This window comes from Chiloscyllium plagiosum, unplaced genomic scaffold (genome assembly GCF_037043375.1).
Source record: "Chiloscyllium plagiosum isolate Xiang-an unplaced genomic scaffold, Cpla_swu_hap1 HiC_scaffold_6, whole genome shotgun sequence".
Lineage (NCBI taxonomy): Eukaryota > Metazoa > Chordata > Chondrichthyes > Orectolobiformes > Hemiscylliidae > Chiloscyllium > Chiloscyllium plagiosum.
The window spans coordinates 104,242,680-104,268,237 of NW_028270144.1; the positions used below are offsets into that span (position 1 = coordinate 104,242,680).

Here is a 25,558-nt window from a genome sequence, read left to right on the forward strand (position 1 = left end):
TACATTTGACGTAATATTTGTTGATACATTCTAATAATGGCCTCATATTGTCACTGAGTCACAAACCAGGTAATCGCAAAGCACATCTCGTTTCTGGTGATTGAGCTCAGTCTTCTCTTTCTCTCTTCCAATCTTTGGGATCAGGAACGAAGCTTATATGAACATTGCAATTGTTTTTGATGATTGTCACCGCAATGACAACCATTTCTGACTCCATAAATTCACCTTTCCTATTTCATGCTGCTGTGATTTTAATTTTGCAATTCAATCCGCAAGTATAATTCCAAGGGACTAACTTACAGGGTTCAAGTGCCTTAATTTCTTCTTGCTTAGGTGCCAAACTATCACTGCAGCTGTGGAATGATTATTGGCTTAATTTCCCATATTCAATAAGCAGGCTGTTGTGTCATCGAATATGCAGTATTCCCAGTAATTGATGCTGGGAGCTTGCAACCACCTGATGCCTAATATAACAAAAATTTTACCATGCAATGATCGTTTAATTAAGAGTCATATATTTCACTTATTCTTTTTCCTCTCCTCATCTATTTTTTTCCTTTTAGTTCCAACCTGAAAAATACAAACAACATTTGCTGAGCTATTGGTCCAAAATGTTTGCCAGCAGCTAGCGTCCCAAGACCATCATTCTTGTGTATGCCTCAACAGTGAACAGAGAGACTACTTGCCAAAGAGACAGCACAGCCAAGCTCAATGTGCACAAACTGCCAATTTCAAGGACTGAATTCTCCCCTTTTGAACCAAGGGATCCTGAGACCAATGTAGCTGTTAGCATCAGCTTGGCAGAGATCAGTTCACTCAGCTCAGGGCAGAAATCAATCCTGTTTAAATACTCATTAGATAAATTCCCAGAGTCATCAGGGGAGCCTTATTTGCTTTTTCATAATTGAGCCTTAGGAGTTAATTATGAGATGGCTGAAAACAGTTTCAGACAAAGTGATGAGAAAGCATTTCAGCTCTTACAGGAAAGGATGAGTTATGCAAGCATCTGCATTTTGAAGTTTAATTGCTACATATAATCATTCTCTTAAATGCACTTTCTACCTCGTCTGCCAAATGCCTTGTTTTATGCACAAGATCTGATATAAGAAGTGCTTTTGTGTTTGAAAATGATTCATTTAAACACTAAGACTAATTTTAACTTAAGTTAGCTACAAGAGGGGGTGGTGTAGTGATCATGTCCAAACTAGTAATTCAAAATACAAGGCTAATGCTCTGGGAACATAGAAGTAGAATTTAAATTCAAATAATAATTCCATTATTGAAAGACAAGTCTCAGTTGTAGTGACCAAGAATCCATCTGATTGAGGATCCCTTTAAAGAAGGACATCTACCATCTAACCTACATGTAATGTGATTGACTCTTAAATGCTGAAAATGTGTTGCTGGAAAAGTGCAGCAGGTCAGGCAGCATCCAGGGAGCAGGAGAATCGACGTTTCGGGCATGAGCCCTTCTTCAGGAATGAGGAAAGTGTGTCCAGCAGGCTAAGATAAAAGGTAGGGAGGAGGCACTGGGGGAGGGGCGTTGGAAATGCGATAGGTGGAAGGAGGTCAAGGTGAGGGTGATAGGCCGGAGTAGGGGTGGGGGCGGAGAGGTCAGGAAGAAGATTGCAGGTTAGGAAGGCGGTGCTGAGTTCGAGGGATTTGACTGAGACAAGGTGGGGGGAGGGGAAATGAGGAAACTGGAGAAATCAGAGTTCATCCCTTGTGGTTGGAGGGTTCCTAGGCGGAAGACGAGGCGCTCTTCCTCCAACCGTCGTATTGCTATGGTCTGGCGATGGAGGAGTCCAACGATCTGCATGTCCTTGGTGGAGTGGGAGGGGGAGTTGAAGTTTTGAGCCACGGGGTGGTTGGGTTGGTTGGCCCTGGTGTCCCAGAGGTGTTCTCTGGAACGTCCCGCAAGTAGGCGGCCTGTCTCCCCAATATAGAGGAGGCCACATCGGGTGCAGCGGATGCAGTAAATGATGTGTGTGGCGGTGCAGGTGAATTTGTGGTGGATATGGAAGGATCCCTTGGGGCCTTGGAGGGAAGTAAAGGGGGAGGTGTGGGCACAAGTTTTGCATTTCTTGCGGTTGCAGGGGAAGGTGCCGGGAGTGGAGGTTGGGTTAGTGGGGGCTGTGGACCTGACGAGGGAGTCACGGAGGGAATGGTCTTTTCGGAACGCTGATAGGGGAGGGGAGGGAAATATATCCCTGGTGGTGGGGTCCGTTTGGAGATGACTGAAATGACAACGGATGATACGATGTATCTGGAGGTTGGTGGGGTGGTAGGTGAGGACCAGTGGGGTTCTGTCCTGGTGGCGATTGGAGGTGCGGGGCTCAAGGGCGGAGGAGCGGGAAGTGGAGGAGATGCGGTGGAGGGCCTCGTTGATCACGTCTGGGGGGAAATTGCGGTCTTTGAAGGAGGCGGCCATCTGGGTTGTACGGTATTGGAACTGCTCCTCCTCCTTGGAACAGATGCGGCGGAGACAAAGGAATTGGGAATATGGGATGGCATTTTTACAGGGGGCAGGGTGGGAGGAGGTGTAGTATAGGTAGCTGTGGGAGTCGGTCGGTTTATAGTAAATGTCCGTGTTGATTCGGTCGCCCGAGATAGAAATGGAAAGGTCCAGGAAGGGGAGCGAGGAGTCTGAGATGGTCCAGGTAAATTTGAGGTCGAGGAAGGTGTTAGTAAAGTGGATGAACTGTTCAACCTCCTCATGGGAGCACGAGGCAGCGCTGATACAGTCATCGATGTAGCGGAGGAAAAGGTGGGGGGTGGTGCCAGTGTAGCTGCGGAAGATGGACTGTTCCACATATCCTACGAAAAGGCAGGCATAGCTGGGGCCCATGCGGGTGCCCATGGCTGCTCCTTTTTTTAGATTACTTACAGTGTGGAAACAGGCCCTTCGGCCCAACAAGTCCACACCGACCCGCTGAAGCGCAACCCACCCATACCCCTACATTTACCCCTTACCTATCACTACAGGCAATTTAGCATGGCCAATTCACCTGACCTGCACATCTTTGGACTGAGAGAGGAAACCGGAGCACCCGGAGGAAACCCACGCAGACACGGGGAGAATGTGCAAACTCCACACAGTCAGTCGCCTGAGGCGGGAATTGAATCCGGGTCTCTGGCGCTGTGAGGCAGCAGTGCTAACCACTGTGCCACCGTGCCGCCCACTGCGCCACCATGCCACTCCTTTGGTTTGGAGGAAGTGGGAGGATTGGAAAGAAGTTGTTCAGGGTGAGGACCAGTTCAGTCAGTCGAAGGAGAGTGTCAGTGGAAGGGTACTGGTTGGTACGGCGGGAAAGGAAGAAGTGGAGGGCTTTGAGTCCTTCGTGATGGGGGATGGAGGTGTACAGGGACTGGATGTCCATGGTGAAGATAAGGCGTTGGGGACCGGGGAAGCGAAAATCATGGAGGAGGTGGAGGGCGTGGGTGTTGTCCCGAACGTAGGTGGGGAGTTCTTGGACTAAGGGGGACAGGACCTTGTCAAGGTATGCAGAGATGAGCTCGGTGGGGCAGAAGCAGGCTGAGACCATGGGTTGGCCGGGGCAGTCAGGTTTGTGGATTTTGGGCAGGAGGTAGAAACAGGCAGTGCGGGGTTGTGGGACTATGAGGTTGGAGGTGGTGGATGGGAGATCCCCTGAGGTGATGAGGTTATGGATGGTCTGGGAGATGATGGTTTGGTGGTGGGAGGTGGGGTCATGGTCAAGGGGGCAATAGGAGGAGGTGTCCGCGAGCTGGCGTTTAGCCTCAGCGGTGTAAAGGTCGGTGCGCCAAACTACTACTGCGCCTCCCTTGTCTGCCGGTTTGATAGTGAGGTTGGGGCTGGAACGGAAGGAGTGGAGGGCTGCATGTTCCGAGGGTGAGAGGTTGGAGTGGGTGAGAGGGGTGGAGAGGTTGAGGCGGTTAATGTCGCGGCGGCAGTTGGCTATGAAGAGATCGAGGTCATGTAAGAGGCCAGCACGGGGTGTCCAGGTGGATGGGGTGTATTGGAGGCGGGAGAAAACGGAGGGAGTGGAGGGCTGCACGTTCCAAGGATGAGAGGTTGGAATGGGTGAGAGGGATGGAGAGGTTGAACGGCCAGGTAAGCCAATCTGATGAAGGGGAGAAAGTGAGGTCTGCAGATGCTGGAGATCAAAGTTGAAACTTTATTGCTGGAACAGCACAGCAGGTCAGGCAGCATCCAGGGAACAGGAGATTCGACGTTTCGGGCACAGGCCCTTCTTCAGGAATTCCTGAAGAAGGGCCTGTGCCCGAAACGTCGAATCTCCTGTTCCCTGGATGCTGCCCAATCTGATGAAGGACAATTAGGGATGGGCAATAATTACTGCTCTTGGCAGCAACAACCATCCAATTAAATAATAAAATTTTTAAAAAACCAGTACAACAATCATCATCCAGTCCGCACTGTAAATCCGCACTGGGGATTTCTTGGATTGGCCAGCCTCTCCAAACTGCCAAATAAAAATCCTTACCTATGGCAATACATGCAGCACCAGTAAGCAATAGCAAGACACATATTGGCAGAATGCACCCTGTTCTCAAGGGCATTTAGGGATGAGTCATAAATGTTGGCCTTATTAGCAATGTTCACATTCCATGAATGAATAAGGGAAAAACATTGTTGGCAGTATTGTAACAACATAACAAGATTTCAAGGTAGCAACAGAAATGAACAATCAGTTAGTCCTACTGCTTATCTACTCCTTGCCTGGAATTAAATCTGCTTCAATATCAGCACACTAGAATCATTTTCCCTGACTGACTGACCGAAAATGATCACTTTCACATCTACTTTTTGTGAAAGATTTGTACAATGAGCAAAAGCTAATGGCACAGAAGCTTTATCGATTTTTTGTCCCTGACCACCAGAGTTCTGCTAGGCAATTGCCACAATTCCAGCAGAACATATCATATTACCCTGTTTAGGTTAGTGCCTAAACCAAACCATCTTCAACTGTTTCATCAATTACCCTGCTACCCATCATGAGCTCAGAGGTGAAGATGTTCATTGATGATTGCGCAATGTTAAGCACTGTTTGCATATCTTAAGGTTGTCCATGGTTAAATGCAGTAAGACCTGGTAAGAATGCATCCTATCAATCCCCTTAATGTTCAATATCATTACCAATGCTGAATCTCCCATTATCAAAATTCTAAAGCAGAGTCACATTAACTCTGCTTTCTCCGCACAGATGCTGCCAGACCTGCTGAGTTTCTCCAACAATTCCTGTTTCTAATGTCAAAATCCCAGGGATTTCTATTAATCATGAACTGAACTGGATCAGTCACATAAATACAGACTTCACAAGAACTGGTCAGATGCTGAGAATTCTGCACGAAGTCATCTTGTATCTTGACTCCCAACACACTCACCTCATACATTTGTGGTTTATGAACGTTTGGACATGTAAAGGCTATTTATAATGCTGAGCTATATCATGTTACCTTCCTGTGTTAATAAAGTAATAAACAAGAGTGCATACACATTAAGGGTTAAACACAGTAGTGAAGCTCCTGAATGCATTAACTTGATGATATCTGAGAAACGAGCTGCACATGCTCTGAATAATTCAGTTAGTCTGTCTACCAATCTTATTCATGTTTCCTGTTTACTTCAAGGTTGATTTAATTGAGCTGGAGCACTATGATGTAATGATTTTGCTGTTCATTTACTGAATGTGACACAAAGCAAGTAGCAAAGCACATGTCAGCAATACCGCCTAGGCAGCCACCTTCTCAACCAAAAAAAAACTGGGATAAACTGGATGGATAGACATGGACACTTTTCTGCAGAGCTTTCTTTGCAGATAACACAGCTTTTTCCATATCACTATACTGATTGTTAACCTAGGATTACTATTTTCCAAATGATACACCAAGGTGAAGCTACAAGACTGAAATAACTACTTGATTGATTTGAATGAACATGTTTTAACAAAAATTTGGTGAGGTCATTGTAAGAAAATAGGCAATGCATACGAAGTACTTTGCATTAAAAATTTTAGATTTGTTTGGTACGTGGTGAAAATTTCACTATGCACCAAAGAATGTTCCAGTCTTCCTACTCTGTTTCTATTGCTTTTATATTTTTAAATGTTAAAATTACTGCTTGCCTTATGTAACAAATACTGCTGCAAGGCAGAGGTATAAATATATTTTCAGCTGTAACATGGAAAAACTGATGACGTAGCTTTAGCCTATTTTATACCAGGTAATGGAAAAATCTCTGAAAGGTGCCCATTAGTGCATATGACCTTCAGTGACTAAACCACTGTTTTTTCCCCTCTCCTTGTTTTGCCTCACATAAATGAAGCAACAACAAAGTATTGAGGGACCAAAATCTAATAAGTGCATGCAGTCTGCCACTGGACACACAAACTATACTGTGTTTTACATTCAGCAATATATTAATAACTGCCCACTAGCTTCTCAGTAATAATATTTAGTACAGCAATAGCTCCACTGCAGATTGTGTAATGGCCATCCCGAAGCTCAATTCACATGGTGCTCAGTCAAACTCCTTAAATTGAAGTGCTTTCTCAGGCATTTTTAGAAAGTACCTTTTATACAGTGCGTTATAATTTCCATGTAAATGGTAGTGAGTTGCTAATTTCTACCAGTAACAACTTGCATAGGACCTTTAACAATGAGAAATATTCCAATCAGCTTAAATAAAATGGATGCTGAGCCAAGAAGATACGAGGAGATGTATTGAAAAACATTGTGAAAGAGTACATTTTTAGTGCAGGTATAAAGAGTGGGTGGGGTCATTTTAAGAAGCTTACAGAGATAGAGAGAAGCAAAGTTACTTATGTTATGATGACAATGTTAAAATTAAGGTACTGGGAGATCGGGGCCAATGTACATCAGTAAGGACAGGTTTGTTGGGCAAACAACAACTGATGCGGGATAGGGTACCCACAGTGGTCAAGAAGGCATATGGTATGCTTGCCTTCATCAGACGGGGTATTGAGTATAAGAGCCGGCAGGACATATTAAAATTGTACAAGACTTTGGTTTGGCTGCATTTAGAATATGGTGTACAGTTCTGGTCGCCACATTACCAAAAGGATGCGAACGCTTTGGAGAGGGTGCAGAGAAGGTTTACGAGGATGTCGCCTGGCATGGAAGGTGCTAGCTATGAAGAGAGGTTGAGTAGGTTAGGATTTTTTTCATTAGAAGAAAAGGAGATTGAGGGGGCACCTGATTGAGGTTTATGAAATTATGAAGGGTATAGACAGGGTGGATGGAGATAAGCTTTTCCCCAGGGTGAGGGATTCAATAACGAGAGGTCATGCATTCAAGGTGAGAGGTGAAAAGTTTAAGGGGGATACATGTGGAAAGTACTTTACAGAGTAGATGCCTGGAATGCGTTGCCAGCAGAGGCAGGCACGGTAGATTCATTTAAGGTGCTTCTGGACAGATGCATGAGCAGTTGGGGAGCAGAGGGATACAGATGCTTAGGAATTGGACACTAGGTTTAGACGTGAATTTGGATCGGCTCAGGCTTGGAGGGCCGAAGGGTCTGTTCCTGGGCTATAAATTTTCTTTGTCCTTTGTTCACAGCCAAGTTTTTATTGACTTGAAGTCTTCTGGAGGACTATTACAAGATTGGAATAGTTGAATATAGATAATGACAAAGAGAAACACTGAAATTTCAATGCTAAAGTACTACGAGGTGCGCAATGTTGCAGATCTGCTTGGATCTTAATGTGATGGACCAGAAATCTATCCTATTTTATTTCACCAAAGGAATCCATATTCAAGTTAGGAAATTTTTCATTTGCTTAGCATTATAGTATTTCTGTGACTACACTTTCAGAGATTTTCTGTTGCCATTATGAAAGATTGAACACAAAACTTGCTCAGCGTTTACAATGAACTGCAGAAGCTGAGAAGTGACCAAACGATAAGATCCATGTGCCTTAGATTTAAATCTTTACAAATAGCCCTCCAAAGAGGTCCAGATTGATAGGCCAAATATTGCAGCTGTTATGTATGTTAATATGTGAAGTTGCCGTGATTTCAAGTGGCTGTAACAGAAGCTGAGTTTAACAAAAGCTGGTCAGCTGTACCCTGAATTGACACCATCTAGTTCAAATCGATTTGGGACATAAAAACAGAACATGGTGGCAAAGCTCTGGTCTGGCAGCATCTGTTGAGAGAGGAGGAGAGTCAACATTGTGTTGAATCCGATCCTGTTTCTGTCTCCATGTGTACTGTTAGGCCTGTTGAATATTTTCCCAGCATTTTCTGCTTTTATTTAGTTTCCAGCAAAAATAATCTATTTTGCTTTATATTAGATTTACCTGGATAGGGCATTGTTGTCAAGAGTGTATTGAATGATTGTTTTTATATTTTAATGACACTTTAATCATGCTGGCACTTTAATCATACACTTTCTGAATCCAATAATAAATTTGATCAAAAACAGAAATCTCTGGAAAAGCTCAGTTCTGATCAACGGTCACTGGAGCCGAAACATTAACTCTGATCTCTTTCCACTGATGCTGCCAGACCTGCTGAGATTTTCCGGCAATTACTGATTTACAGCATCCAGCAGTTCTTTCGGGGTTTTTTAGTATATTTGATCAACCCTCCTTGGCTGATTAATTTGTGCAGTTCCCTCAGATAGAGCTCTTTGAACACAACAGCTAGCACTCACAAATGTTTTTGCTACTTTGGTTTGGGAAAATCATCTTAAAGTAACATGGAAGGTTAAGAACTGAACTTCTCTGATTTATTTTTGCTTGAATTAATAAAGACGACAGATGACAACAGAGCGGTGGACGTGATCTATATGGATTTCAGTAAGGTGTTCGACAAGGTTCCTCTGGTTGTAGGCTGGTGAACAAGGTTAGATCACATGGAATACAGGGAGGACTAGCCATTTGGTACAGAACTGGCTCGAAGATAGAAGACATGGGGTGGTGAAGGAGGGTTGCTTTTCAGTGTAGAGACCTGTGACAAGTGGCATGCTGGGTACAATGCATTTCGTCATTTAGATGTGAACATAGGAGTTATAGTTAGTAAGTTTGCAGATGACACTAAGATTGGAGGTGTGGTGGACAGCTAAGTAGTTTACCTCAGAGTACAATGAGATCTTGATCACATGAGCCAATGGGCTGAAGAATGGTAGACAGAGTTTGATTTAGATAAATGTGAGGTTCTACACTTTGGGAAGGCAAAACAGAGCAGGACTAATACTTAATGCTAAGGTTCTGGGGAGTGTTGTTGCTGAACAAAGAAACCTTGAAGTGCAGTTCATATTCCTGAAAGTGGAGTCTCAGGTAGACAGGATAGTGAAGGCGGCATTTAGTATCCTTTCCTTTGGGAAAGGAGTTGGGAGGTCATGTAGCGGCTGTACAGAATATTGGTTAGGCCACTTTTGGCACAGTGTGTGCAATTCTGGTCTCCGTCCTATCAGAAGGATGTTGTGAAACTTGAAAGGGTTCAGAAAAGATTTACAAGGATGTTGCCAGGACTGGAGGATTTGAGCTATAGGGAGAGGCTGAACAGGCTGGGACTGTTTTCCCTGGAGCATCAGAGGCTGAGGGGTGATCTTCGAGAGGTTTATAAAATCATGAGGGGAATGGACAGGGTAAATAGACAGTCTTTTCCCTGGGGTGGGGGAGTCCAAAACTAGAGGCATAGGTTTAGGGTGAGAGGGGAAAGATCTGAAAGAGACCCAAGGGGCAACCTTTTCACGCAGAAGGTGCTGCATGTATGAAATGAGCTACAAGACAAAGTGGTGGAGGCTGATACAACTACAACATTTAAAAGGCATCTGGATGGGTATATGAATAGGAAGGGTTTAGAGGGATATGGCCAAATGCTGGCAAGAATTAGAATCCCTATAGTGTGGAAACAGGCCCTTCAGTCCAACAAGTCCACACTGACCCTCCAAAGAGTAACCCACCCAGAATCATTCCCCTACCCTACCTTTACCCCTGACTAATGCACCTAACCTACACATCCCTGAACATTAAGGGCAATTTAGCATAGCCAATTCACCTAACCTGCACATCTTTAGAATGTGGGAGGAAACCGGAGCACCTGGAGGAAACCCATGCAGACACGGGAAGAATGTGCAAACTCCACACAGACAGTCACCAGAGGCAGGAACTGAACTTGGCAAGGGAGACGAGATTAATTTAGGATATCTGGTCGGCATGCACGAATTGGACTGAAGGGTCGGTTTCCTTGCTGTACATCTCTATGAATCTTGCACAGCTGCAGTTTAAAAAAACCCTGAGCTACATGCCTTTCAATGAAGAGCTCTCCATTTACTTGGAAGGTAAGGAAGCAGAGAGTGCAAATATTTTTGTTTAAAGGTACTACTTTTAACTGGATTGATAACTGCAGACTATCAAAATTATAATGTGCTAATATGAAGGTGCTGCCAGTAATTAATATTTTAATAGTGTTTTTAAAAATACAGGCATTTATTTACAGATATTATTGAGATGAGTGAGCTGGCTTCTCAATACAGAGTTGCACTATCATTGGCAGGGATGTGGAGAGACCTCAATACAGAGTGCTCTCGGAAAGCAGAGGGTAAAGCAAGATCACATGGCGGATGATAGGATGGGTAAGGAGCATGTGGGATGGTCGGTAGGAGAGCATGACTGGAGCATAAAGGGACAGGTAAGGGAGAGAAGAACAGTGCAGGAACAGGGTGGGTGGCAACAGTACAGAAAAAGGGAATAAGGATTTAGCTCAGGAAGTGGAAATGGACAGCATGTAGTATGGGAAGGAGTATGGAAAGAAAGTTGACCAATGGGATGTGTGGGAGGACAGCAATGAGAAAGGGGTACGAGGTAGGGTTGGGGCTAGGTTATATCTAGGAGTTCTAAGTGGTCTGGGTGAGTGTAGTTAGAGGTACGCATGGGGTCTGTGGAATAGTTACTCAGCAGTTGGACAATGTAGTTAAAGTTCTAACATTCCTCGAGTGACTATTTTACCTAATTTTATCAGAACCCCCTAAAGTCTGTGGATTATTGAGACATTCAGAGGCTTCATGCATAAAGGAACTGTGCAGCAGAAAATTCAACTTCGCAGGAAATTTCTTCAGCATCTGCCATGACGGGGATTCTGCAGGGTCCCCAGATACAACCCACATCTACACTGGCATAATGATTGTCTGGCCATCAGAAAACCTGGGTCATTATGTTAACCAGATTTGCAGTACAACTATAGTGAGGTTATCGTGGTAGCCTTTAACTTGGCTGGCAATCAATTAAGAAATGTAAAAGGCTTTCAGCCATTTCTACCAAGTGAAGCACTCAAAAAGACCATGATAGATTATTCCATACAAGTTCTTCGTGCAGCGATCACTGTTTTAATGTTAAAGTACTAGTGAAATTCAAGAGTCCTTTTTTTTCAAAACTCCTCCATACTCATATGTAAATATCAAAACATTTAACATTGAAGGAAGTCAACAGACAGTTAAACTGCAAATTGTTGTCTAACAGGAACCAGAAAGTGACTGGGTTAAATGTAATAAATATTTTGTTTGCCATCATATTACCTCATTGATGCTGATCTCTGCCTCGACATACTGCAATCCTTTCTGAAGGATTGAGATTAGTGCTGCAGGTGGCACTAGTGTCCCATTGATGTTTGACTGACTTATGTGACTTTCTATTCCAAATGTGAATGCCGAATGAGAGAAACCTGAAAAAGAAAAAAAAAAGCAATATTAATTAAAAAGTTACAAGTGAGCATTATTCACAAAGGACATCCTTGCTCATGAAGAACAGGCAGCACACTCTGCCTGAATACAAATTTTCAGTATCCAGATTGTGAAGATTTTTGCAGATTAATTTAGAAACATTACATCTATTTTTCACATTTTCACCTTGCCCTTAACACCATTAATTGTCTTACTGGCACTCGACTACCTGACTGCTTTTCCTATGATGTGCATGGAGGAGAAAGTGAGGACTGCAGATGCTGGAGATCAGAGCTGAAAATGTGTTGCTGGAAAAGCGCAGCAGGTCAGGCAGCATCCAAGGAGCAGGAGAATCGACGTTTCAGGCATCAGCCCTTCTTCAGGAATGCTTATGCCCGAAACGTCGATTCTCCTGTTCCTTGGATGCTGCCTGACCTACTGCGCTTTTCCAGCAACACATTTTCAGCTATAGAACATAGAACAATACAGCACAGAACAGGCCCTTTGGCCCACGATGTTGTGCCGAACATTTGTCCTAGCTTAAGCACCCATCCATGTACCTAACCAATTGCCGCTTAAAGGTCACCAAAGATTCTGACTCTACCACTCCCACAGGCAGCACATTCCACTCTCTGGGTAAAGAACCCACCCCTGACATCTCCCCTATACCTTCCACCCTTCACCTTAAATTTATGTCCCCTTGTAACACTCTGTTGTACCCGGGGAAAAAGTTTCTGACTGTCTACTCTATCTATTCCTCTGATCATCTTATAAACCTCTATCAAGTCACCCCTCATCCTTCGCCGTTCCAACGAGAAAAGGCCTAGCACTCTCAACCTATCCTCGTACGACCTATTCTCCATTCCAGGCAACATCCTGGTAAATCTTCTCTGCACCCTCTCCAAAGCTTCCACATCTTTCCTAAAGTGAGGCGACCAGAACTGCACACAGTACTCCAAATGTGGCCTAACCAAAGTCCTGTACAGTTGCAACATCACTTCACGACTCTTGAATTCAATCCCTCTGCGAATGAACGCTAATACACCATAGACCTTCTTACAAGCTCTATCCACCTGAGTGGCAACTTTCAAAGATCTATGAACATAGACCCCAAGATCCCTCTGTTCCTCCACCTCACTAAGAACCCTACCGTTAACCCTGTATTCCGCATTCTTATTTGTCTTTCCAAAATGGACAACCTCACACTTGGCAGGGTTGAACTCCATCTGCCACTCCTCAGCCCAGCTCTGCATCATATCTAAGTCCCTTTGCAGCCGACAACAGCCCTCCTCACTATCCACAACTCCACCAATCTTCGTATCATCTGCAAATTTACTGACCCACCCCTCGACTCCCTCATCCAAGTCAGTAATAAATGATGTGCATGATCCAGAACCTTCTCTTCAACATCACAGCCATGCTGAGAGTTGGAAGTTGCCATCCAGAGCTTGAGGATATGGTGTGATGTCAAAGGTGCTATCCTTCAAATGAGATGTTAAACTAAGCCCCATAAAAATGGAGGACAGAGGTTACACCTTGAGTTTGAACAGAGGCCATGCTCTGACATTTTTAAATCCAATGTTTAGTTCAAACTATAAAGTGGCTAAGCAAAATATGAGGTACAGTTCCTCCAATTTTTGTGGAGCTTCAATGCAACAGTGTAGCAGACCCTGAGTGAAAATGTTAGCAGAGAGCAAAATTATTTATTAAAATGGCAAGTAACAGGAAGTCAAGCCAGTTTAATTTTGGTCTCACCAATGTCAAGGAGACTGCATCAGACCAGATTGAAAGTGCAAGTAAAATGCTACTTCACCTTGAAGGTGTGTTTGGGGCTTTGAAGAGAGTGAGGTGGAACAAGTAAAAAGTTAAGAGTTAGACCTTCAGTGATTACACAGGAAACTGCCATAGGGGAAGGGTGGAGATTAAGTTTCCAGAGACATAGTAGCAATGGACCAAGCACTTGGTCGATGATGCCCTCCAGCGCATCTCCTCCATTTCTTCCAACTCTGTCCTTGAACTCCACCACTCCAATTGTAACAAGCACAGACTCCCACCATCCATCCACCCACAGCCCATCCCACCAACTCCCGGATACATTGCATCATCCTCCGCCATTTCCGCCACTTACAAACAGACCCCACGCCCAGGGATATATTTCCCTCCCCTCCCCTATCTGTCTTCTGGAGGGACCATTCCCTCTGCGACTACCTTGTTAGGTCCACGCCCCCCACCAACACACTCCCAGCACCTTCCCCTGCCACTGCAAGAAGCGCAAAACATGTGCCCACACCTTCCCCCTCACCTACCTCCAAGGCCCCAAAGGATCATTCCACATCCGACAGGAATTCACCTGTACTTCGACACACAACATCAACTGTTGCTCTCGATGTGGTCTCCTCTACATTGGTGAAAGGGGACGCCAACTTGCAGAACGTTTCAGAGAATATCTCTGGGATACATGCACTAAACAACTCCACCTCCGTCAGGCCAAACACTTTAACTCCCCCAGGTAAAAACAAGGACTGCAGATGCTGATGAAGGTGCTGATGATGCTCTAATACTGATGAAGGGCTTTTGCCCGAAACGTCGATTTTCCTGCTCCTCGGATGCTGCCTGACCTGCTGTGCTTTTCCAGCACTACTCTAATCTAGACTTTAACTCCCCTTCCTACTCTGCCAAGGACATCCAAAGTCCTGGGACTCCTCCACTGCCAAACTCTAGCCACCCGACGCCCGGAAGAAGAAAGCCTCATCTTCCACCTTGGGATGCTCCAACCACACGGGATCAATATGGATTTCACCAAATTGCACAGACAAGGGAGATTACTGATGGAGGCCGGAGTGTAATATCCAGAATGTTTAGCTGCAGGTGTCCACTCAGACAGCTCAAGTGATGATCCTGGCTTGCAGGGAGTCGATACCAGTCCAGGTGCCCTTAGCAATAGCACCAGGACCTTTGACCTCTTAAGTTCAACATAAGGCCAATGGGTCAGAGCATTTCAGATGGGCTGATGCCTGCTTTAATTAAAAATAGCTGATTGAAGCTTTCTCCGGTGGGCTTTCTCACTGGGGAGGGTGGCTTCTTAGTCACTCCTCAAGATGCCTGCCTCACACTAGTCCAAAGACCATTGAATTTTTGCCCTTATTTTTATGTTGTGTGGAAAGTTATTGTTGTGGATAAGTATTATGTTATTGCATGGATTTCAGACCAGACAGGCTAAGTGTTTTTAAGATAGTTACATGACATGGCGCCACAGACTGGTGGGAATCTGGAATTCACTGCTTGGAAGGGTAGTAGAGGCAGAAACCCTCATAACATTTAATACTTGTACATATTTACATGTACATGTTTAGATGTATACTTGTGATTCCAAGGCCTACAAGATTATGAATCAAATTGGGCGGCACGGTGGCACAGTGGTTAGCACTGCTGCCTCACAGCGCCAGAGACCCGGGTTCGATTCCCGCCTCAGGCGACTGACTGTGTGGAGTTTGCACATTCTCCCCGTGTCTTCGTGGGTTTCCTCCGGGTGCTCCGGTTTCCTCCCACAGTCCAAAAATGTGCAGGTCAGGTGAATTGGCCATGCTAAATTGTCCGTAGTGTTAGGTAAGGGGTAAATGTAGGGGTATAGGTGGTTTGCGCTTCGGCGGGTCGGTGTGGACTTGTTGGGCCGAAGGGCCTGTTTCCACACTGTAAAGTAATCTAATCTAAAATGTTGGAAAATGGAATCGTTAGGTAGTTGGTTTTGACCAGTGCAGACTCAATGGGCCAAAGGGCTTTTCTCTGTGTTTTACGCTTCTGTGACTCGATAGCTATAGTTTACAGCTCATTCACAGATTTTACAAGAAGTTGCTCCTCCAATCAGAGGCTTTTCCTCTCCCGCTTTTGCTGCTGCAGACTTACCAGTGGGCTGATCAGCAGTAAATGTGGGAGTGCACCAGTCTGTGACTGGAGGAGCAGTTAACAGCCCGAGGCATGGACCCACAGCAATGAGTCTGCAAGCTGGCTCTGGAATTAGAAAATACATGTCTTCTGCTTTCACTTCAGATCTCTGGCATCCACAGTATTTGACAGAGGAAAGGAGAAGAATTAGTGGCTGAACAGGGGGCCTCTCGTCCAGGTACTGCCTAGGACAAGGACAATCTTGAAGCAGCTGATCAGGAACAGGTTGTGGCAGATGGGAGTTCTATTCCTCAGCTCTATTTAACTGACACCTGAGTGACCTGTTCTCTGAAAAACACTTTGCTGCTCAAAACTTAAAATCTAACTTCAATTTGGCAAACTGGTCTACCTGATGCTCTACATACCAGATTTTTTCTTATATAGTCTGCAGCTCTTCTGATGAAGCCTGACATCCCATTAACTTTTTACAATTGCTTTTTAGATCTTTGAGTTCACTTTTGATGTCAAGTGCTTGAACACTAAATTGCTTTGTTCATCTACCATCGAGAGCTTTAAACACTTGGTACCCTCACTTCTGTCAAACTTCTGTTTGCAAAAATACACTTTTGTCATTTAATTTTTGGTCATCATATTCCCACTCACTTCATCCATGCTCTAGCATAATTTTTGGATTTTGTTTTTAAGTTGCTTTATTTCTAGCTTAGTTCATGTACTACTAAATAATACCGGAGTGTTTCTCACTATTCCTCAAATCTGACCATCTATATACACAGTGACATTAAAATTTGTAACATGACAACGCAACAAACTGGAAATCCAGACCAAAGGCGTTATTTTCATTACAGGACAACAGGTAACTGGGCAGAAACAAACATCCACAATAATTGTAATCAGAAATAGAGACTGAGTCATAGCTACTCATTATTGTTATTAATCAGATTAATAAATTCTGAATATTGATTGACATTTGTAGGATATCATCCCTAGTGTTTTCAGCTGTAATCCCTTTTAATTGCCTTTTATTCAACAGTGCCTGTTCTTTGATTTGTGAACATACAGTGCACCTTACATCCGGAAGGTGCAACATGCGAGAGTTTTGACAGTCTGATTTCAGTCCATAATAGCATCATTAGTGCCCTTATTTACTGAAGCTTGCTAACGTGCCTCTCAACTTTCGTAGTTGTCATTAGTTCAAATTTTAAGTGGATCTGCTAGCAACATTCAATTAAATGGTTATCTTCTACATCCTTGGTACTGGCTGACTTTTCACTTTTCTCTCATGCTCCTGAAACCTACTCAATTTTGCACATTTTCATGCTTTTGTTTCTTCCTAATTGCCCCACTTCCTTTGGCTATTAACACTATCATTCTGCTTTATAAATATGCTCAATTTATTAATTGCTCCCATTATGCATTGCATTGTCTTCTGCTATACATCACTTGTTATTTCAGCATTTAAAGATATATTAATTGCATTTCTTTCCAAGGTTGTTTTTCCTGCCTCATGCCCTAGTTCAGTTCCTTTATAGGAAGTGCCAAAATATCCTTCAATTTTGATAAGTCCTAATGTGTTAACTCATCTGATCTTTCCAGATGGTGACTGTTCTGAGCAGTTGCAGCAATTTTTTTTGACTTGGATTTCTCGATTCTGCATTTTTTATTTACTCTGGAATATCAAGAATTCATATTTTGTCTTTCAACTGCACTCACCAAGTTCTTCCATGGCTCAATAGGAGAAAAGATGCATGCATTAATTGCCAAATTTTATAAATGGACAGGTTGGGAGAAAAATCACTATTGACACTGCTCGCTGACTAAATACTGCCAGAGGTGCAGTGAACACATCAACAGAGGACGTAAGTGCTCTTTCCTGTTCTATCCCCACAATGTAGTGACACTGAAACATTAGGATCACATGAGGAACGGACACTCTGTGCAAGCCGCCAGTACTTGCAGGTCTATATTCCAGCATGAATAAAAATATTGAGAAAGGAAAATATCAATGAAAATAAAAAATCCTAGATTGTCAGATACATGTAAAGTGAAAATGATATAAACAGCTGAAGATCTGGAATGAATGCGTCAAATGGGTACAGTCCTGACAACCAAATCCAATGGGGAGGAAATTTGGTCAAACTTTATAAATACATTTTTTGCAAAACTTCCACTGTCTAGCATCTTTAGTGCTATTCCAGATTTCAGAAAACAGTTTCCATCATTGGACAATAGCATACCAATCATGTAGAATTTTCTCTCAGTGGTTATCGAAATAGCCATTGTTGAAAGCTTGGTGCCACAAAGTTCTTTTAGGAAACTGAACTTCAGATTCCTTATTCAAAGTTTAAAACCACACATCCTACATGTTAAGCACCAAATAAAACGTGTAGATATATGCAAAGGTTGGAATAAATAGCACTCATCAATTTTTGTAATGCATTTGAAATAATTAGGCCCACTAATTTATACTGATGACCAAATTAAGATCACTGGGATGGAAACTCTCCAAAAAGCAACCATAAAAAAAAATTCATGTGTTCGCAAAATTCCCAACTACAAATTATGAAAATTACATTTTTGTTATTGTTGTTATAATTGCCTTGCAATAGACGTTTTGATCAAATCGCAATTTGTAGTTGGCAAATCTATAGCATTTATTAAATCGGTTTCTTTACTCATATTAAGAAAATGTTGGCATTTTAGGTTTTACTACTAAGTCTAAGGTTTACTGCTGAATAATGCCCTGTGCAAATACAATCTGTGGGAAAATAGAAGGCAGCTTTCTATCAACAAATTATTTCCTTCATTATTCTTCCTTCTTGAGATCAACCACTGGTTTCATTAATCTCATAATTGGCAAAGAGCTTTACACCACTTTGTACTGAAACATTTGCTAAGTTATTTGATCTAATTAAGAAAGATTGCAAATTTCAATAAGCTGATTAAATGTTTATTGGTAAAGCTGAACTGTTCAGTTAAAAGCAGTCAAGCTAACAAAGAAGTTAAAATGTACATTTGGAAATTGCTTGTCGGCACCATATCCAGACAGCTAGAAGTAATTACTCTAGAGCTAGATGGTACATGATTAAATTGCAAAATACAAGGACAAAGACTCTGATAGGAAAATACAAAGGAGAAAGCAAGAGAGAGATAAATTGATTGTTACACAAAAAAGGCTCAGGGAAGACTCGAGCAAAGCAAAAACACCACAGGGACCTGATGGACCGAATTGCCTGATTTTATTTATAAAGACTATAAAGGACACTACTGGGACACTACTGTTTTAAAACAGTGAATGAATCAGGCATTAATATAATATATTTTGCAGTGAGGAATTAAACATTCTGTGCATCACAAACAACTTGTATCTTACAGAATTGGAATTCCTTCCTATTGATGTAGACCACAAGATGAATACAGTTCCCAATTCTGAATTTTCAAACACTAGAATATTGTGTGCAATTCTGGTCTCACTCCTATAAGAATGATGCTATGAAACTTGAAAGAGTTCAGAAAAGATTTACAAGGATGTTGCCAGGGTTGGGAGGGTTGCAGCTATAGGGAAAGGCTGAATAGGCGGGGGCTATTTTCCATGCACCATAGGAAGCTGAGGTATGACCTTATAGAGGTTTATAAAAAGTTGAGGGGCATGATGGGGTAAATAGACAAGGCCTTTTCCCTGGAGTGGGGGAGTCCAGAACTAGAGGGCATAGGTTTATGGTGAGAGGGTAAAATTTAAAAGGGACCTAAGGGGCAACTATTTCACGTAAAGGGTGGTGCGTGTATGGAACAAACTGCCAGAGGAAATGGTGGAGGCTGGTACAATTACAACATTTAAAAGGCATCTGGGTGGGTATATGAAGGGTTTAGAGGAATACGGGCCGAGCGCTGGCAAATGGGACGAGATTAATTTAGGATATCTGGTCAGCATGGACAAATTGGACCGAACAATCTTTTCCTGTGCTGTACATCTCTATGAATCTATGCAACATTCCACAATTGAGGAAATCTTGCATACAGAATCTTTTGTTGTTCCCTATTGGTTTTCTTTCCTTTACATGTTAATGATTAGATTAGATTAGACTCCCTACAGTATGGAAACAGGCCCTTCGGCCCAACAAGTCGATACTGACCCTCTGAAGAGTAACCCACCCAGACCCATTCCCCATATTTACCCCTGACTATGAGCAATTTAGCACGACCAATTCACTTAACCTGCACATTTTTGGATTGTGGGAGAAAACCCACGCAGACATGGGGAGAATGTGCAAACTCCACACAGTCACCCAAGGTGGGAATCGAACCTGGGTCCCTGGTGCTGTAAGGCAACACTACTAACCACTGAGCCACCGTGCCGCCCCAAGAAGCAAACCCACATTTTTTTTTGTTTTGAACTTAAATACACTTGGCATTTTAACATGCAGCATTACAGCTGATCCACAGAAATGGCAGCAATGGGATTCGAACTCACGCTGCCTGAGGGACTGGAAACTGGATCCAGCACCTTAGACTGCTTGGCCACACTACGTCATGCAACGTTATGCACACTTTGATTAGCAGCTATAGAAACTGTTATGGTGTGCCTTGCTAAATCCCAAAAGTTCGAAAACATCCTGGGCAGAAATTCCATTTCGGCTTCCTTCAGTTCAGTGCCTTCACTGCACTAATGTAAAAGCACAAAAAACCATGGTCAGACCAGTGCAGAAGTGGAATTCCTATCCTATTGTGCTTCACGCATTTAAGACAGTTCTAATAATAATTGCTCAGATAAACCCATGTTGGTTGATAGAAATTAATTTAAATTTGTAGTAATAAAAACACAGGTCTTAGTGATGGCCTCTTGTCTGAAACTCTTCAGAAGTAATTATGCACTTCTAACTTTTGCCAGTAATGCTAACTTTGTTTTTTTCTCTTCATTGATGCAGCCAAACTAATTGACAAGTTCCAGAATTTTCTGTTTTTACTTCAGATGTTCTCTTTTTGTTTAATGTAGAAAACAATTTGTTGTTTACCTAATAACTTTACCAGCCATCTGCTCAATTCTATAAACTCAAGGTTCACTGGATCTATATATTGAAAATCATTTTAACATAGTGGCTAAATAATTACCTTAAGTTTCTCAAAAAAAATTCCAAATAACCAGGATAATTTTAATAGGCGTAAAATCACAATGCGTTCACTAAATTCTCTGATCAAATTATTAATGCACATTCTCACCACGAAGGATACAAATTTGTAGAGTAGCCAGTGGTTATGGTCATGGAGTAATAATCTACAGATTGAGAGTTAAATTCTCCCCATGACACTGTAAGAAATTGAATTAATTAAACTTGGTGACTTCTAAAGTTGCATTAGATTAAATACTTATGAAAGCTTGACTGTCATGAAAATTCAACTGGTGTACATTCTGTTCAAGGAAGGAAATCTACTCCAGCCCTCACTCTCCAGATGACTCAATAATAAGGGCAACTGAGATTCAGCTGGTGCTACACCATCCCAAGAACAAATATTAAATGTTCTGCACCTGTAATGCCAATTCATAAAAATAAGAATTCGATTCAAAATCCAATTAACCTAAAAACTTAATTGACTCAGGAGGTATTAATATTGGCTATTTATTCAAGAACATGCTTTCTTTGCCCCTGTTGTTCTTGAAAAATGGGTTTCTCTATTTTTAGATTAATCTCAGAGGTGAGTTTTATTGCTCATATTATCTGCTTTCTATTATTCACTCATGGGATATTGCTCATCCCTAAGTGACCTTGAAAGCAGTTAAGCTGTTATCAGGAGTTTCACATAGGCCAGACCAGATAACAATGTCAGATATCCTCAGTCAACCAGGTGTGTTTGGACGACAATTGACAACAGTTACAAGGTCACTATTGCACAGACCAGTTTTTCAATTTCCGATTTGTTAATCAAATTCAAATCCCATCAGCTGTTGTAGTGGGATTAGCTATCTGCGGAGCATGACCTAGTCTTCTGAACTACTAGCCCAGTGACATTGCCACAACACTATAATTGCTCCTATGATTGTTCATTCTCAGAACAAGCTTGCAAAACTGAGACATTTTTTCTCAATTATTTCATTTACTGGGTCTGATCTATATCTCAACAGAAAGCTCCTCCTATACCTGATAGTGACAGAACATCAAAAACTCTTTTTTTAAACCTTAAGATTTAAGCAAATTATTTCGAAACATTGAAAAAACAAATAACAAGACAATTTACTGTATACTGGATTAGTGGTGCTGGAAGAGCACAGCAGTTCAGGCAGCATCCAAGGAGCTTCGAAATCGACGTTATTGAAGGGCTTTTGCCCGAAACTTCGATTTCGAAGCTCCTTGGATGCTGCCTGAACTGCTGTGCTCTTCCAGCACCACTAATCCAGAATCTGGTTTCCAGCATCAGCAGTCATTGTTTTTACCTACCTAATTTACTGTATACTGTAAGTATCCTAATCCCTGAAAGCAAATTAATCAATGTTTTAATCTGTATTAAGAAATGAGATTTCGAAATTGAAATTTTATTTGCACAATTATTCATTCCTTAATTCTTTTTCACCGTTGTGGGAGCTACACTGATCTGATTTTAACTCTTGAAGGTTGTCTCTGATTTCAAGTTTAACTTAAATAAAACAGTTATTATGCTCCATGGATCTAAAAGGCATCTCAATTCATATCCATAATCTGAAACACAAATGCAGCATCATTTACTTTTGAATTAAGAGGGTTAGTTTGTCTCTCCAACCTACAATCTTGTCAATCAACAAACTAATATTTGTACCAATCTAGAATGGAGATAAAACTAACCGCAGGAGGTTTTTAAACTTAACTATACTGACTGGATTTAAAGTGAAATTGCCAACAAAAAATGTCAGAAATGGCCACTGAACAAAAGGCATTGATTAACAAAATATTTCTGTGAACTTGCATCATTTTAAAGGTGCAGACATAGTGACAGGCTGTTGTTCTACGTCCGTACAAATAATGCAGGCAGTACTCAAACCAATTACAATAGTTGTGGTCTGCAACCCAATACTTAAAAGTGCCACTGCATAGCAGCACACCTCAGTAAGGGCCCAAGGTTCATGTGAGGTTAGCACCATTAAAGCTAGCCCACATTTCTTAAATCCAGTCTCCACCTCTTAAAGGCATGGTACATTCTGGCTGAAGCAAGGGCTCAGGTGGATTTAGAGACCAAAAAGAGCTTTGAAAAATTGCACGACAGACAGATACCACACTCTGTTATTCTCCTTCACTGTGCTGGAGGCTTTGGTGTAAGATGTGCCAAGAGGACAGACAGTCTTTTTCCTTTAGGGGATGAGGGAACGTACTAGACAACAACAAAAAGTGCAATGGGAGCAGATAATTAACAATAGCAATCTAAGGGCCTGGATATAATACCACAATAACCTCAAAAGACTGGTTAATGTCAGTGAATGCATCTTCCATATCCTAGTAAGTACACAGCAGCCTCACACAACACTCCATCAGGCACTTTACTCAACCAGTGTACCAACAATCTCCATTCACACATCTCATGTCTACAGTCAGAGGCATCAGCACAGAAGCAGTGGGGATAGGCATTGTTACATGTTCTCACCCTGAGAGAGGATCACGTGCTGGAAATCATAGCTGTAGCCAGTGGTATGGTGTAAACCACCCAAGGACAACATCATGGTTATATATAATCCAGCTTCTCACATTCTCTTCTCATTTATATATTAAATACTCATTTACAAGCTCCAGATGGTGTAACTGCAAACCTCTTGCTTTTCTACCTTCCTCACCACTACCGTACCTTAGCCTTCATTCTTTCAGATATCCAAGAACTGTTGCATAGTCAGGTAGTGGGGTCAGAGTCTTAAACACGTGAGGAGCAAAAGACTGGAGAGATAAGAGACTGGATTTCACAGCTGCCAGTAGATACTAACACTGTGGACATTAGACAGGAGATTAGCGGTCAAACCTAGATGTGGTTAATCACTAGACACAAGTAGTTTGCAGGATGGGCAGAGGAGGAGGAGAGGTCACTGATGGCTTCTGCTACAAAAAACTCAAATGAGATCTCTGATTAGACAGCATATAAAACTAATTTAGTGGGCATGCTTGGTGCATTAGTAAACTTGCTACTCTCTAAGCTGGGAAGAGTGCAGCTCCAACTTGGGATTGGATTTTCCATGAAGTCCCACTTTCTGGTGTGGACCTTGTGGTCAATTGCCTAGGAGAACTTGAAAAATCAACCATGATGCAAAATTTGATGACTGATGTTTCAGCTTCTGTTGCAGCAGAAATGGGGGTCACCAAATACCACAATGTTAGTGGAAGCTCAGATTGATGCCTCAAAATATCAGCTTGCTATGATTATGGATCAAATTGGTATACAACAGGGTTTCACAGCAGTTCAGCAATCTGTGGTCTGGCATATTATTCCGATAGTGAAGGCCCTGTTCCAGGAAAGTAGTAATGGTTCCATCATGCTCGAAGCTACTGCTCCCCATAAACAGCATTCAAACTTCCTGATTACCACAAGTTTCATTTTAGTCAGCCAGCCCAGAATGCTGATTTCCCTGCCAGGGTGAGGACAGGGATGCAATCCATAACTGGATCTTCTGGGTCCAGAAATGTTCCAGGACATTCTGAAAAGATGGCTTGTCTCTCCTATCGTAGGTCAACAGTTGTACATAGGGCTGCAGCATGACTGTTGACCTATGCTACTATGCTATGCAGAGGAAAACACCCACAAGTCAGAGAGCAAGCAATTGCACAAGGTTAGTTGAGTGTTGTATGGGATATTCAATATTCAATTGGATAAAGTTATTATAGATCTTTGTTTTGTGCATCAAGGATCCCTGTGATAATTTGTCACAGAGATACAACAAGGTGCGGATTGTTGTTCAATGGAGATTTAGGTTAGGTTCATGGGAAATGCATATGAATTTTCCCTTACAGACAGTCCACCTGGAAAAAGCATGTGCCAGCTTCCTCGTCACTTGTTCCTCTTCCCAAGATGCTCACCAAATCTCTAGTGACATGGCCTGTTGTCCTCATGATGGCCAAGTTGTGGAGTATGCAACAGGCCAACACAAATCAGTTCATTCACTCTCAGTACCGGAAGGCTCCTCCACAGCTGTTGAGGTGGCTGAATCATTGCTTCAGCGAATCAATCATCTGCACAACTTTTAAAATCATAAAACATGTTTAATCCCTCAGCAGGATAAATGTGAAGAAGATATGAACCCTTGATGGGATTAAGAATCAGAATTGCAACCTCAAAATAAGTGGTTCACCATTTAAGACAAATTTAAGAGAAATTTAAGACCATTTAAGAGAAATTTCTTCAATCATAGGTGTGTAAACTTATCAGATGTTCTCACCTCGAGAACTATAGATGTTCAATCACTGAGTCCATTAAGCTGAGATAAATTAATTCCTGGATATTAAGGGAATCATGAAGTAATTAATGGCCACTCAGTTCATACTGGATTAGGATGGGCAACAAACACTGGCCTTGTCAATGACAGATACATCCATCCCACAAAAAAAAATTCAAAAAAATGAGAAAGGTGAGGTTGAGTTTGAAGATCTCTGGATCAGTGGTGCTGGAAGAGCACAGCAGTTCAGGCAGCATCAGAGGAGCTTCAAAATCGACGTTTCGGGCAAAAGCCCTTACCTGAGTTTGAAGATCAGCTATGATCTCGGTGAATGTCAATGCAGGCTCTGAAGGATAAATGGTGTAGTCTAACTCCTATTTACGTTCTTCATGGTAGAATTGCTCCTTTACATTGTGAGTGAATCTGGATTTTTAAGATTTGATTTTTAGCTTTAGAGAAAGACTTGAACTAAAAGAAATGGAACTGAAAGAGGAACAGAACGTTAAACAAAATAGGTTTATGTATGAAGGAAAATGACTCTCCCAGTTTCTAAGGAAACAAAAACAAAAATTTAAAAATCAAAACATCTGGCAACT

General features: G+C 42.3%; 1 protein-coding gene across 11 annotated transcripts in view; it reads right to left on the reverse strand.

Annotated features, from left to right (window-relative positions):
• The window catches only part of LOC122550838 (F-box-like/WD repeat-containing protein TBL1X), a 399,517-nt gene that overhangs the window by 69,142 nt on the left and 304,817 nt on the right, over positions 1-25,558 (reverse strand). For all 11 annotated transcript variants that reach the window (XM_043692156.2, XM_087988307.1, XM_043692157.2 and 8 more), the window contains one exon: positions 11,543-11,688. In XM_043692156.2, coding sequence (XP_043548091.1) covers positions 11,543-11,688 — 146 coding nt within the window. The remainder of the gene's footprint in view (positions 1-11,542; positions 11,689-25,558) is intronic.